This window comes from Juglans regia, chromosome 3 (assembly GCF_001411555.2).
Source record: "Juglans regia cultivar Chandler chromosome 3, Walnut 2.0, whole genome shotgun sequence".
In the NCBI taxonomy this organism is placed as follows: Eukaryota; Viridiplantae; Streptophyta; class Magnoliopsida; order Fagales; family Juglandaceae; genus Juglans; species Juglans regia.
This window is the reverse complement of record NC_049903.1, coordinates 8870550-8886432: the sequence shown is the minus strand read 5'-3', so window position 1 is coordinate 8886432 and position 15883 is coordinate 8870550. Positions and strand designations below refer to the sequence as shown.

Here is a 15883-nt window from a genome sequence, read left to right as displayed (position 1 = left end):
ACTCCAAGGCACAGCAAGCTACATAAACAAACCCTGCGATACAACCTCTGTCAATTATGGCTTCCTTACAAGCTTCAGCTCTCGGCCTATTACCTACTTCCACTTCTTCTTCATGCTGTTCTTCCAGGAAAATTAATGCTGCTATTCATGTCCCAAAGCTTCCAAAAGCCCCTTTCTCCGTTCCCAAAATCCCAACGACAAGAAAGTTGATTGACGAATTGAACAATATAAGGGTCGACGGGTTAACAAGCACGATCCCAGTTTTACAAAACATCAATTTTACTACCACACCATTCGTCGATGATATTAAAGCACAAAACTCAATTGCTTTTGCCACCACCCAGCTCTATTCCCTCTTAGAGGCCGTGGCTGACAGAGTCGAGATGCATGCCAACATTGGAAAGCAGCGTGATAACTGGAATACCCTTTTTCTAAACTCCATCAACATGATTACTCTCACTGCCGCAACCATGGCTGGTGTTGCTGCGATCGGTGGCGCCGGAATGCCCCTTCTGGCTCTCAAGTTGTCATCCACTCTCTTGTATTCTGCAGCCACAGGGATGCTGCTTGTGATGAACAAAATTCAGCCTTCACAACTTGCAGAAGAACAACGCAATGCTACCAGATTATTCAAGCAACTCCAGAGCCAAATAGAAACTATGCTCGCTCTTGGGGCAACAACGAAAGAAGATGTGAAGGACGTGATGGAAAGGGTTTTGGCCCTTGACCGAGCCTACCCCCTTCCCTTGCTAGGAGCAATGCTTGACAAATTCCCTGCAAAGTTTGAGCCTGCTACTTGGTGGCCTTCACACCAAGTACTCCGAAAGAAAACTAGATCGCATGAAAGAAAACAACGAGGGAACAATGGGTGGAGTGAGGAACTTGAAGTGGAAATGCGGGACATCGTTGAAGTGGTGAAGAGAAAGGACGGTAAGGACTACGAAAGGCTAGGCAACCTGGTGTTGAAGATTAACAAGATCTTATCCATCTCGGGTCCATTACTCACAGGGATTGCAGCTGTTGGCTCTGCATGTGTTGGTAATGGGTCCTGGGCAGCAATCGTAGCCGTGGCTGCAGGGGCGTTAGCTACCACTGCTAATGCCTTCCAGCACGGTGGGCAAGTTGGAATGGTGTTCGAGATGTACCGAAACAACGGTGGATTTTTCCAGCTATTGCAAGAAACAATCGAAGCCACACTCGACGAAGGAGACTTGGAGAAAAGAGAGAACGGGGAGTTGTTTGAAATGAAAGTGGCTTCGCAACTGGGGAGAAGCTTGTCACAACTCAGAGAACTTGCTAGAAAGTCAACTTCTTATCGTCTAGACGGAACTGCCATAGACGAATTCGCTAGCAAGCTTTTTTAGTTCAAGCTAGACTTCATGAATGCACAGTTATTCTTTGATTCTTTGATTGTTCATATAACTAATTCGATCTTTAATTTGTACAATCACCAACACAGAAACAATGTTAATTTATAATCTCAATTCATCTATTTTCTTAGTTTCTTCATATAATTACTTGAATTTATTTTTAAGACTTATTAATTGAATATTAGTCAAGGTTCAAGCATGCACAGATCATATATATATATATATATATATATATAACTTTACGACCGTGGCTGAGATGATCGATAGAAAGAGCTCCTACATGCAGTATTACTGCGTATATTATATGAAGAAACTAAACAGATTCATATAATTACTACGTATATTATCTAATTACTCCAACAACCAAACAAATTCATTACACTTTGAGCATGGATGAGTACATACAGAGAGAAAATGACGAAGTAAACAACTTTAGACTTTTTTCCTTCAACGTTCCCAATAACCAAATAGATTCTTCATTAAACTTTGAGCATGGATGAGTATATACAGAGAGTGAAAAGGACAAAATAAACAAATTTGGGTTTTTTTCCTTAAACTTTCCCAACAACCAAACAGATTCATTAAAATAGAGAATCAACGAATCCATAAACATTTCAAAAACCACATGACCACCAGCAAACAGATGGTCAAAGCATCCATCCACCACCGCACAACACATCTCAACGGTAAATAGTTCACACACCTAATGACCTTGTACTCACGCACAGAAATATATTTACAAGGGGAGAGAGAGAGAGAGAACCGGAACAATGACCTAGAGGCAAAGGTTGACGGCGAAGGAGATGCGGCGACGGGGTCACAATGGCCGCGGCTAGGGTTTCTACTTCTCTCGCAACGCAACGAGAGAGAGAGAGAGAGAGAGAGAGAGAGAGAGAGAGAGAGAGAGAGAGAGAGAGAGAGACGTGAGTCGGGGGGTTTACTGAGACTACGACCTAGAGGCAAAGGTCGACGATGAAGGAGATGCGGCGACTGCGAAGGAGATGCAGTGACGGGGTCACGATGGCAGCGGCTAGGGTTTCTGCTTCTCCTGCAGCGCAACGAGAGAGAGAGAGAGTGAGAGACAAGAGAGAGAGAGAGAGAGAGAGAGAGAGAGAGAGAGAAGTGAGTCGGGAGGGATTTATGATCAAGGGATTTTTTTTTTAAAGATCCGGATACCGGGTCCCTAACCCGTACTCGGACCGTGTTGGTCTGGATTTTGTAATCTGGGTTTCAAATAATTTTTTTATCCGGATCGAGAAAAAATCCAGTCTAGATGAACAGTGCTATGCAATAATATATATTCCCATTTGAAGAACACGAAGTTTTATGTTGATTAGTTGAAGATTGAATGTTCAAGAGATGTGGTGGGGACTGGTCCAACTGGACGGCTTAGATTATATGAAATGTCAGGGTTAAGTGTTTCTTTTTATCTTTAATACATGGTTGGAATTGGCCCTGGGATTGAAGATAGGTCAGCTCTATTGAAAAGTCAATCATTCGCAGCTCAATTATAGTCACTGTACACCTAACAATTATTTAAAACTTGACAATTAGACAATAATTAATAATATAATAATCACTTAATTTGTTAAATCAATAATTATTTCAAAATTTTAATTAAATTGCATAAGTTTACCTGTTGAATTTTAAGAATAGAGAAGCTGTACAGTCATAAAAAAAAAATTTTACGAAAGAAAATTTACAAATTAACATTATTTTTATATGATAGATTAGATTTACTTTACAATAAAAGTAATTTTATGATTTAACATGCCACACCATATTACGTTAGTTTATCAATCTACTTTTATGAAATCTCTTTGTGATTAAAATAGTTATCTTTAAAAAATGTCGTATTTTTACACAAGACTTAATTTTTGACCGTATTAAAACAATAAACTATCGTACGTTTTTATAATCCAAGTAGTCGTCTCACCCAACTTTTTTCACAACAACAAAATGCAGGCATGTTGTTAGGGGAAAGTCTTTAACTATTATGTCCAAATTTGAAATCAATTGATTATTATAGCTTTGAAACTTCGAAAGTTTACGTTTTTATATCCAAGCGATTAAAAAGTATTGAAGCATGCAAGTTTGTACACCTTATAATTAACATCTATTTGTTGTTGATCAGTACGTTAGTTAATAACTTTGCCTTTCCTACTTTGAAAACATTAACTACATATTTATATAGCATTTTACGGGTGGCATTTTCTTTCCTTATTATGAAAATATACGCTTCTCTCACTATTTGATTTGTACAAATTTAAAACAGTTCCGCTTCTAAGCAGTTCAATCGATATTGTGCATATAACAGCCTTTCTTTCATCTACCGCTACATAAGAAATTTTAGCAAACCCACAATAGTCTCATTCACACGATATAACTCTCAAAACAGAAAAGGAATATAGCCCAGACCAATAGCACTTCCGTCTGCCCCTCTCTGCTTCTATCTCTTTGCACCATCACACGATAGCAAGTTCAATTCCACCGCCACCATTCCGACGCCGACCATCTGTTTCCTACCTTGGTGATGCCCACCATCTCAGAAGTTGTACAACCACAATTTCTTCCCGTGCATGACAATCCTGCAAGCTTCCTCCATCATAGCGCCACCGCTACCTACAGCCCACCAGAAATCAACAACCCCATGGCCCCTTAGTACCCTGTCGCATGATTAAACTACCATAATTGAACCACTGCACCTCCAAACACCACCACCGATAGCATCCAGCACCACCGTAACACACAAATCTGTTCTATTTTTCATACCCAAAAAAAAAAGTGGTGAGCACCATATGAAAACCACACCAAAGGATACCTACACACCACAGATTTCACTGCCATGCATGAAGCCAAAACAATGGTCGGCTCAACTCCAACGCACATTGTACTTCCTTTTCATCTAACACAGTTGTCGCCGTCGACTACCCCGCAAGTCGCTCTCTCGGGCTCTGTTGTCGTTGACCCCAGCTACGCCTCCGTGATCTCCACCTAGACCCACTGCCACGCCCAACCCCTCCTCGGTGAGCAATTGCCCGAATCTCTCTCTCTCTCATGTTCTTGTTAAATGGTGATGGGAATCTGATGTTGTGCATCCACATGATAGTTGTGGTGGGAAGCCTACGTGTTTCTTAATTATTGGCAGACTGTTAATTGGGAGTGGTTGGATGGACCAGTGCTAAGGTTTTCTCAATTTTAAATTGTCAAGCCACATAGTTATTTTGTAAAAAAATAAACTTCACCTTAAAAAGTGTAAAAAATCCTATGATTTTTTAGTGGAATTTACCTTTTCATAAAGATTATCTATTTGTAAAAATTATGGAAAAGTGATAGTATGAAGTTGCAAAAAGTAATTTCTTCATGTGATCCATGTTTATATGATTAATTAACCAAGACTTTCAATTTAAAATAGCTATTATATATATTGAAAAAGAACTTATTTTTAATTTTATGAGCATTAGAGTTTTTGCGGTTTTTATGAGCAAATGGGTTCAAAATTTATATTTCTGGAATGTGTCTTTCAGTTTTTTTTCCAGTTTGTATATTTTGGTTTGTAGTTTTTTTATTTGGAGTTCAAGCTGCTTTAGAGTTTGTATATGTCTTTCAATTTTATTTTTTCGGCTTGTATATATATTTTGGTTGGTATTTTTTTGAACAAGTGGGTTCAAAATTTATATTTTTGTAATGGTGAGTATATTTTGTTTTTTGTATATATTATTGGATTTGTATATTTCATTATTAATAGGTTAGTGGATGTTCTTCTGTTTTTTTACTGTAAGAATAGTCAATATCTTTGTATTTTATATTTGGTTCCGTTTGTATGGTATTGGGTTTTATATTTTTTTTGTTCATTTTTTTAGGCTTTTATAAGTTTTTTTTTTCAATTAAAACTCAAGGTTTTATTAAAAATAGAGACATGATTCTCATTCGGTTTGTATGATATTGGGTTTTATATATTTTTTTTTGGTTCATTTTTTTAGGGTTTTAGTTTTTTATATTTTCATTAGAACTCAAGCATTTTATTAAAAATAGAGACATGCTTCTTATTAAGTAAAAACTAATTGGACTTCACCAAACATGACTGAATAGGTTTTTGGTTGAAGAATTTTTTGTTTCATTTATTTTTTAGTTTCTCATCTATATCTGTCTTTTAAAAATTGTCAAGGGAGCGAGAGAAGTTTTTGTAAAAAAATCCCAACAAAAAAAAAAATGAAAGGAATTGTACGATTGGTGAATTTTCAAGTTAGTTAAAAAAAATGTTCTTAAAAGAAATTTGTGTGTAGTCTAGGAAGAATTTTGGTCAATGTTTCTAGGTATAGAAAAAGACCAGGTAAGTTTTGATTGCTTATAAGAGCTCCAGGTTTTGTTTAAAAAAAAAAAAAAGAACTCAAGGTTTTTATTAAGAGAAAATATATTTGTAATTGTTAATTGTGCAACTACCGCGTAATCGTTTTGAAAAAAGTGAATAAAACATAGGACCCACATAAAAAAAATTAATTTTTTAATAGTAGACCCCACTCTTTTTCAAAACGATTACGTAACGTTTATGCACTTCGCGGTTATATGTAGAATTACTTTTTTGGCCTCGTTTGTTTTTGTAGATGAGATGAGATGAGATGAGTTGAGATAAAAGTTAAAATTTGAATGAAATATTATTAGAATATATTTTTTTAATATTATTTTTATTTTAAGATTTAAAAATATTGAATTGTTTATTTTATTTTATGTGAGAATTTAAAAAAATTATATTAATAATTAGATGATATGATATATTTTTCTTAAAATTTTTATTTGAATTTTAGGACTTAAAGTGTGAAAAAGATAATTATTTAAAGTAGTCATCACAAAATTTATTATTGTTCAAGTAAATTTTCGAACAACTCTAAATGCTTATTAAATATCGTGGGTCTAATTTACATGTACAAGTGAGTATCGAAAAAATAATAAGAAGGAAGTGTAATAAAGTTTTTTAATCAATGCATTGTACTGCCATGATTAATAAAAACATGTCGGTTAATTTCGGCCATCATGTCACGAAGCAGAAGGCAAGTACATAGAAACGACGGAAATCATGTTATTTGTATTAACGTCTCGTTTGTTTTCGAATATAGTTGTGATGAGATGATATTAAATTAAAATTAAAAAAATATTATTAAAATATATTTTTTAATATTATTTTTATTTTAAAATTTAAAAAAATTAAATTAGACTACTAATTTTTACCACGTCGCATGAGAGACCCAACATCACGCTCGAGGAACAAAATGTTGAACTTGAAATTTATAACGAGAAAGCGAATGGCCGGGTCAGCCAATATACCGAGTCCAATGGTCAGCCAGTCAATAATATTAACCTGATCCCTTCTTCTCAGCTCTACTTCCTTGGTATAAATAAGACTCAACCAGCCCTGCATAATTGCATTCTCAACCTTTCCTTCTGCTCCTCCAACTCCAAGGCACAGCTAGCTACATAAACAAACCCTGCGATACAACCTCTGTCAATTATGGCTTCCTTACAAGCTTCAGCTCTCGGCCTATTACCTACTTCCACTTCTTCTTCTTCATGCTGTTCTTCCAGGAAAATTAATGCTGCTATTCATGTCCCAAAGCTTCCAAAAGCCCCTTTCTCCGTTCCCAAAATCCCAACGACAAGAAAGTTGATTGACGAATTGAACAATATAAGGGTCGACGGGTTAACAAGCACGATCCCAGTTTTACAAAACATCAATTTTACTACCACACCATTCGTCGATGATATTAAAGCACAAAACTCAATTGCTTTTGCCACCACCCAGCTCTATTCCCTCTTAGAGGCCGTGGCTGACAGAGTCGAGATGCATGCCAACATTGGAAAGCAGCGTGATAACTGGAATACCCTTTTTCTAAACTCCATCAACATGATTACTCTCACTGCCGCAACCATGGCTGGTGTTTCTGCGATCGGTGGCGCCGGAATGCCCCTTCTGGCTCTCAAGTTGTCATCCACTCTCTTGTATTCTGCAGCCACAGGGATGCTGCTTGTGATGAACAAAATTCAGCCTTCACAACTTGCAGAAGAACAACGCAATGCTACCAGATTATTCAAGCAACTCCAGAGCCAAATAGAAACTATGCTCGCTCTTGGAGCAACAACGAAAGAAGATGTGAAGGACGTGATGGAAAGGGTTTTGGCCCTTGACCGAGCCTACCCCCTTCCCTTGCTAGGAGCAATGCTTGACAAATTCCCTGCAAAGTTTGAGCCTGCTACTTGGTGGCCTTCACACCAAGTACTCCGAAAGAAAACTAAATCGCATGAAAGAAAACAACGAGGGAACAATGGGTGGAGTGAGGAACTTGAAGTGGAAATGCGGGACATCGTTGAAGTGGTGAAGAGAAAGGACGGTAAGGACTACGAAAGGCTAGGCAACCTGGTGTTGAAGATTAACAAGATCTTATCCATCTCGGGTCCATTACTCACAGGGATTGCAGCTGTTGGCTCTGCATGTGTTGGTAATGGGTCCTGGGCAGCAATCGTAGCCGTGGCTGCAGGGGCGTTAGCTACCACTGCTAATGCCTTCCAGCACGGTGGGCAAGTTGGAATGGTGTTCGAGATGTACCGAAACAACGGTGGATTTTTCCAGCTATTGCAAGAAACAATCGAAGCCACACTCGACGAAGGAGACTTGGAGAAAAGAGAGAACGGTGAGTTGTTAGAAATGAAAGTGGCGTCGCAACTGGGGAGAAGCTTGTCACAGCTCAGAGAACTTGCTAGAAAGTCAGCTTCTTATCGTCTAGACGGAACTGCCATAGACGAATTCGCTAGCAAGCTTTTTTAGTTCAAGCTAGACTTCATGAATGCACAGTTATTCTTTGATTCTTTGATTGTTCATATAACTAATTCGATCTTTAATTTGTACAATCACCAACACAGAAACAATGTTAATTTATAATCTCAATTCATCTATTTTCTTAGTTTCTTCATATAATTACTTGAATTTATTTTTAAGAATTATTAATTGAATATTAGTCATGTTGCAAGCATGCACAGATCATATATATATAACTTTACGACCGTGGCTGAGATGATCGATAGAGAGAACTCATGATGCATGCAATAATATATATAAATATATATATATATATATATATATATATTCCCATTTGAAGAACACGAAATCTTATATTGATTATTTGAACACTGAATATTCAAGAGATGTGATGGGGACTGGTCCAACTGGACGGCTTAGATTATATGATATGTTAGGGTTAAGTGTTTCTTTTTATCTTTAATATATGGTTGGAATTGTCCCTGCGATTGAAGCTAGGTCAGCTCTATTGAAAAGTCAATCATTCGCAGCTCAATTATTGTTACTGTACACCTAACAATTATTTAAGACTGAACAATTAGACAATAATTAATAATAATGATCACTTAATTTGTTAAATCAATAATATTTTCAAAATTTTAATTAAACTGCATAAGTTCACCTGTTGAATTTTAAGAAAATAGAAGTTGTACAACCACAAAAAAATTATACGAAACGAAAATTCACAAACTAACCTAGTTTTTATGTGATAGATTAGATTTATTTTACAGTAAAAGTAATTTTACGATTTAACATACCACACCAAATTGCGTTAGTTTATAAATTTAGTTTTATAGAATCTCTTTATGATTATGGCAATTTTTATCTTTAAGGAATTTCATATTTTTACACAAGGCTTTTTGACTGTATTAAGATAATAAACTGTCGTTTTTATAATTCAAGTAGTCGTCTCACCAAACGTTTTTCGCAACAACTATTGCACGCATATCGTTAGGGGAAAGTCTTCAACTATTATGTCCAAATTCTTTACCTATGAGTTCCCCTGGTCCAGATGGGTTTTCAGCTTGTTTCTTTCAACAACATTGGGGTGTTATAGGTACAGACTTTTGTGAGGCAGTTACTACAGCCCTTAACACCAACAATTGAGATAGCTCTATTAATGAGACTTTCATAATGTTAATCACGAAGGTCAAAAACCCCAAAGTTGTAACAGAATTCAGACCTATAAGTTTGTGCAATAGCAAACAGATTAAAGAACATTCTGCCTAGCATCATATCAACAACTCAGAATGCATTTATACCAGAGAGGATGATAGCAGACAGTGTTATTGTTGCTTATGAAGTTGTTCACTCAATGCAGTCCAAAATGAAGGGTTCAAAAGGATTTATGGCTCTTAAGATGGACATGAGTAAAACTTACAATAGATTGGAGTTGTCCTTTATTGAAACGGTAATGAGGAAGATGGGTTTCAATAGCAGATGGATTGCTCTTATTTCAAGATGTGTTTCCACTGTCTCTTACTCATTATTAATCAATGGCAATCCACAACCTAATTTTCAGCAATCTCGTGGAGTTAGACAGGGTGATCCTCTATCACCCTATCTATTTATATTATGCTCAGAAGCTCTCACTCAGTTGATCAATAAGGCAGAGTTGGCTAGAAAAATTACTGGGATTCCTATTGCTAGAGGAAAATTGCATATCAGTCATCTATTTTTTGCAGATGACTGCATACTTTTTTGCCAGGCAGTAGAGTTGGAATGGAGGAAGATGTTGGATAATGTTAATCAATGTGAGGAAGCATCTGGCCAGGGAATGAACAAAGACAAGTCTTCTCTCTTTTTGAGTAAAAATACTAGCCTCTCTTCCAAGAACTTATTAACTAATAAGGTAGGGATTAGAGGAACAAACTCACAGGAAAAATATCTAGGCCTTCCAGCTTTGGTTGGTAGATCAAGATGTAAAGAGTTCAAGGCCATACTAAACAGAGTTAGTACTAAAATGAGCAATTAGAAGCACAAATTCTTATCACAAGCAGGGAGAGAGATTATCCTCAAATCTATCATTCAAGCAATTCTCACTTATTCAATGGGAGTTTTTAAACTTCCCAAATCTTTATTGAGGTAGCTAAACAGTTTGATGAAAGAATATTGGTGGGGTCAGGTAAATCAAGAAAAAATGATGAATTGTATGAGTTGGTTTCAGATGGGGAAATCTAAAGAAGTAGGAGGTCTTGGATTTAGAGATTTTGAAAACTTTAATCTTGCTTTGTTAGCAAAGCAAGGTTGGAGAATTCTATTATATCCTAATTTTTTTATCTTCTAGAGTGTTGAAGCTTAAATATTTTCTCAAATCTGATTTTTGCAAAAGTGGGAAGTAACTCATCCTACATTTGGAGAAGTATTCTATCAGCAAGAGAGCTTCTACAACAAGGACATCATTGGAGAATAGGAAATGGGAAGTCAGTGAGAATATGGTTTGATCCATGATTGCCACAACCTACAACTTTCATACCTCAAAGTGGTAACAAATCATTGGGGGAAGAAGCTAAGGTGGAAGCTCTAATGATGCCAAATGGTAAGAAATGGAATCTACCTTTAATTGATGTAATTTATTGCAACAAGGAAGCTGAGCTAATCAAGTAGCTACCAATCAGCCAGAGTAATCAACAAGACAAATTGATATGGAGAAACAGTGCAAATGGCTGCTTTACAGTGAAAAGCGCATATCATTTACAAGGGGAATTACAAGATAAGGAAAAAGGGAAAAGTTCTTTCATCAATAATCAGAGGGACTGGAAGTGGACCAGATTATGGAAGATTCACTTACCTCCAGCAGCAAAGAACTTTCAATGGAGAGCATGTTGAAATATATTGCCCACAAAGAACAACTTGTACAAGAGGAAAGTTTTGGATAATCCAATTTGTCTAATGTGTCTTAGTGAGCCTGAAACAATTGAGCATATTTTGTGGGAGTGTGCCTCAACAAATGATGTTTTGAGCCAACTTTCCAGAACAATTCAGAAATGTAAGTAGTCTTATATAAGTTTCAAAGAGTTAAAAGAAGAAATGTTCAACGAACTTGATAAGCAAGAAATGGTGGAGTTGTCTTTATCTTTCTGGAATCTATGTGGCGGAGAAGAAATCAGTTAGTCTTTAAAAATATTTTGTTAGATCCACTGGTTGTATTACACAGATTCAATCAAATGAAGCTGGATTTATGTACAATTGAACCAAGAAATGAGCAGCAAGTCAGTGTAGAAATCAAGAGGACAGATCCATGGGTTTGTCCACCTCAAAGATTTTGTAAGGTTAACTGGGATGTGGTTGTTGATAAAAAAACAATGCAAAATAGGAATTGGGGTAGCAGTCAGAGAAGAAATGGGTAACTTTTTGGCAACCTTGAGGAAAAAACAAAGATCATTGCCTGGTCTAAATCTAGTTGAGGCTATAGCAGCAGGGATAGAAGCAAAGTTTGGAGTAGAATTGGGTATGAGGAAGGTCATACAAGAAGGAGATTCCAAAAAAGTGGTCACTGAACTCAATCTCAAGAATCATAATGGGCGCTACTTTGGGATGATCATTGTTGATGCTTAAGCTACAATGGTAAAGTTGGAAGCATGTAGAGTCAGTCATGTACACAGGAAAGGCAATTATATTGCCCATAATCTAGCTAAGGCTGCTTTATATGTATCAGATTACATTGTCAACATGGAGGAAACTCCATTGTTTCATCAGATCATGTAATATTTATTGTTATCAATGAAGGGAGGTTTTCTCAAAAAAAAAATGGAATCAATTGATTATTATATCCAAGCGATTAAAAAGTATTATTATATCCAACTTTTGCGTTTTTATATCCAAGGGATTAAAAAGTATTGAAGCATGCAAGTTTGTACACCTAATTAACATCTATTTGTTGTTGATCTGTACATTAATTAATAACTTTGCCTTTCCTACTTTGAAAACATTAACTATATATTTATATAGAATTTTATGGGTGGCAATTTCTTTCCTTATTATGAAAATATACGCTTCCATCACAATCTGACCGTAAAGTTTATGAGAAATGATATGTACAAATTTCAAACTGTTCCGCTTCTAAGCGATTCGACTAATATTGTGCATATAACAACCTCTCTTTCATCTGTTGCCACGTCAGAAATTTCACCAAACTCATAATAGCCTCATTCACACGGTACAACTCTGATAACAGAAAAGGAATATAGCCCAGGCCAATAGCACTTCTACCTGCCCCTCTCTGCTTTTGTCTCTTTGCACTGCCGCACTATAGCAAGTTCAATTCCACCACCACCAGTCCGACGCCAACCATTTGTTTCCTACCTTGGTGTTGCCCACCATCTCAGAAGTTGTACAGCCACAATTTCTTTCTATGCACGACAATCCCACAAGGTTCCTCTGCCACCGCTACCTATAGCCCACGGGAAACTAGCAACCCCACGGCCCCTTAGTACCTTGTCGCATGATTAAACTACCATAGTTGAACCACTGCACCTCCTAACACCACCACTGATAGCACCCAGCACCACCGTAACACATAAATCTCATCTTTTTTTCATACAAAAAAAAAAAAGAAAAGAAACAAAGTAGTGAGCACCCTATGAAAACCACACCCCACACCACAGATTTCATTGCCATGAAGCCAAAACAATGCTTAGCTCAAATCCAACTCACATTGTACTTCTCTTTCCTCTAACTCAATCGCTGCCATCGTCTCCACCATAGGTCGCTCTCACGGGTTTCATTGTCGTCGACCCCAACTACGTCTCCGTCAATCTCCACCTAGACACACTACCGCACCCAACCCCTCCTCGATGAGCAGCTGCCTGAATTTCTCTCTCTCTCTCTCTCTCTCTCTCTCTCTCTCTCATGTCCTTGTTAAATGGTGATGGGAATCTGATATTGTGCATCTACATGATAGTTGTGGTGGAAAGCATACATGTCACTTAACTATTGGCAAACTGTTAATTGGGAGTGGTTGGATGGATCGGTGCTAAGGCTTTCTCAATTTTAAATTGTCAAGCCGCATAGTTATTTTGTAAAAAAAATTAACTCCATCTTAAAAAGTGGACAAAAACCTATTATTTTTTAGTGGAATTTATTTTTTCATAAAGATTATCTATGTGGGAAAATTATGGAAAAGTGATAGTATGAAGTTGCAAAAAGTAATTTCTTCATGTGATCCATGTTTATATGATTAATTAACCAAGACTTTCAATTTAAAATAGCTATTATATATATTGAAAAAGAACTTATTTTTAATTTTATGAGCAATAGAGTTTTTGTGGTTTTTATGAGCAATTGGGTTCAAAATTTATATTTTTAGAATGTATGTCTTTCAATTTTTTTCCCAGTTTGTATATTTTGGTTTGCAGTTTTTTATTTGGAGTTCAAATTGCTTTAGAGTTTGTATATGTCTTTCAGTTTTATTTTTTCGGCTTGTATATTTTGGTTGGTATTTTTTTTGAACAAGTGGGTTCAAAATTTATATATGTTTGGAATGGTGAGTATATTTTATTTTTTGTATATATTGTTGGATTTGTATATTTTGTTATTAATAGGTTAGTAGATGTTCTTCTATTTTTTAAATAGTTAGTATCTTTGTATTATATATTTGGTTCCGTTTGTATGGTATTGGGTTTTATATTTTTTTGGTTCATTTTTTTAGGCTTTTGTAAGTGTTTTTTTTTTCAATTAAAACTCAAGGTTTTATTAAAAATAGAGACATGCTTCTTATTAAGTAAAAACTAATTAGACTTCACCAAACATGACTGAATCAGTTTTTGGTTGAAGAATTTTTTGTTTCATTTATTTTTTAGTTTCTCATCTATATCTATCTTTTAAAAATCGTCAAGGGAGTGAGAGAAGTTTTTGTAAAAAAAACCAAACAAAAAAAAAATGAAAGGAATTGTATGATTGGTGAATTTTCAAGGTAATTAAAAAAAATGTTCGTAAAAGAAATTTGTGTGTAGTCCAGGAAGAATTTTGGTCTATGTTTCTAGGCATAGAAAAAGAACCAGGTAAGTTTTGATTGAATATTATAAGATCAACTCCAGGTTTTGTTTAAAAAAAAAAAAAAAAACTCAAGGTTTTTATTAAACCAGGTGACAAAAGGAAAACAAAAACCTATACGATCGTTGAACTTAACAAAACGTCACTAAACAAACTGATTAATTTTAAAAAAAAAACAAAGTAAAAAGATATTATTATAAAATTGGTGCCTTTTTTGTTGTAAATTGGTGCACTTTACCAAAAAAAAATAAAGATATGATCTTGAATAATAAAAACTGCATTTTTTAAAAAAAAAAAAACATCAGTGGACTTTACCAAAAATAAAGATATGATTTTGAATAATGAAAAATGATTAAAAATTAAAAAAAAAAACAAAGGAAGAAGAAATTATAAAATCGATAAGGTTTTTTTATTCAATCTGTGGACTTAACAAAACGTCACTCAACCTAATTTTTATTTATGTTTTAAAAATGTTTAAGGTAAAAAAAAAAAAAAAAAAATGTTTAATGTTGTCAGGCAAAATAAGAGAATGGTAACAATATGGTGCAAGTACTTGTCGCTATTTCCGATTTTACTTAATTGCTCAAGTAAATTGTTTCTTATAAAAAATTAAAGGTCTTATTGCATTATTATTTACAAAAAAATGTGGACATATTGTAATAGCAAAACAAAAAATGCTTAGGATGTTTTGCTCGTCCTAGCAAATAAAGAGCAGACAAATGAGAAAAATTTTCATTAAGTAATGGACGAACGGTATAATGCTGGTTTTTAACTTTTTATATTTACTATAAGTGATTTTAATAACACGAATTCAATTGAAAAAAATCTTTAACTTTAACATTTTTTTTTTCCTTCTGTTTGAAGCATTTAAAAATTTACTTTAACAAGAAATCAAACATTTTTCAGCGTTCAAAATTGTCACAAATACATATAATAATCGCTACATTTGATCATTTTCGGTGATTTATAAATCGCCGCAGGTTCGACGAAATCCTAAAGTCATTTTTGATCAATTTCGACGATTTTAAAAAATCGTCACAAAAAATTACTATTTACGACGATTTTAATCTGTCGCAAATGAAGCAAAAATCAACGGAAAAAGTCTTCCCATTAACCATTAAAATCGTTGAGAAAAGTTATTTCTGGAGAAATATATCGTCACAAAAAGTCATATAAATCGTCGCAAATAACATATTATTTTTCCAGCGATTTTAAACTATTGTCACCAATAAATATTTCCAACGAGTAAGTTTTGTCGCAAAAGAACGGCGAGTTAATGTCCCCGCAAATATCTTTTAGCTATGAAAAATTTATTTCCGGCAAGTAAAAATCGTCGGAAAAGGGGTTTCAGAAAAAAAAAAAAAAAAATCACAAAACAGAATACAGAAAAAATATTATACACATCCAAGTTTGTAGGCTTCACAATTTTCCCTTACACTATAGATTACACTAATATTCTTTTGACATACTCAAAAAAAAAAAATCCAAAGTACGAGCTACTAATATGACCAAAATTGGCATCGACTATGTTTTACAATATATAGTTTCTAACCAACCACCTTCAAATACAATTAGGGTGGAATTTACAATAGAAAGACCCTATCTATTAATATATTTAATTAACTCTTTATAATTTATCAAGTCTACCATGTTTGATGTCTCACCTGCCCAA

At 35.1% G+C, this 15883-nt stretch overlaps 2 protein-coding genes across 2 annotated transcripts; both read left to right on the top strand.

Annotated features, from left to right (window-relative positions):
* On the top strand, positions 1 to 1364 carry LOC108991001 (probable F-box protein At4g22030). The gene has a single exon (XM_018965145.2). The coding sequence runs from the start codon at positions 57 to 59 to the stop codon at positions 1362 to 1364; it is 1308 nt and encodes a 435-aa protein (XP_018820690.2). The 5' UTR covers positions 1 to 56.
* Positions 1365 to 6796: 5432 nt separating this feature from the next.
* On the top strand, positions 6797 to 8334 carry LOC118347936 (probable F-box protein At4g22030). Its single transcript, XM_035688347.1, has one exon. The coding sequence runs from the start codon at positions 6877 to 6879 to the stop codon at positions 8185 to 8187; it is 1311 nt and encodes a 436-aa protein (XP_035544240.1). The 5' UTR covers positions 6797 to 6876; the 3' UTR covers positions 8188 to 8334.
* Positions 8335 to 15883: the final 7549 nt, after the last annotated feature.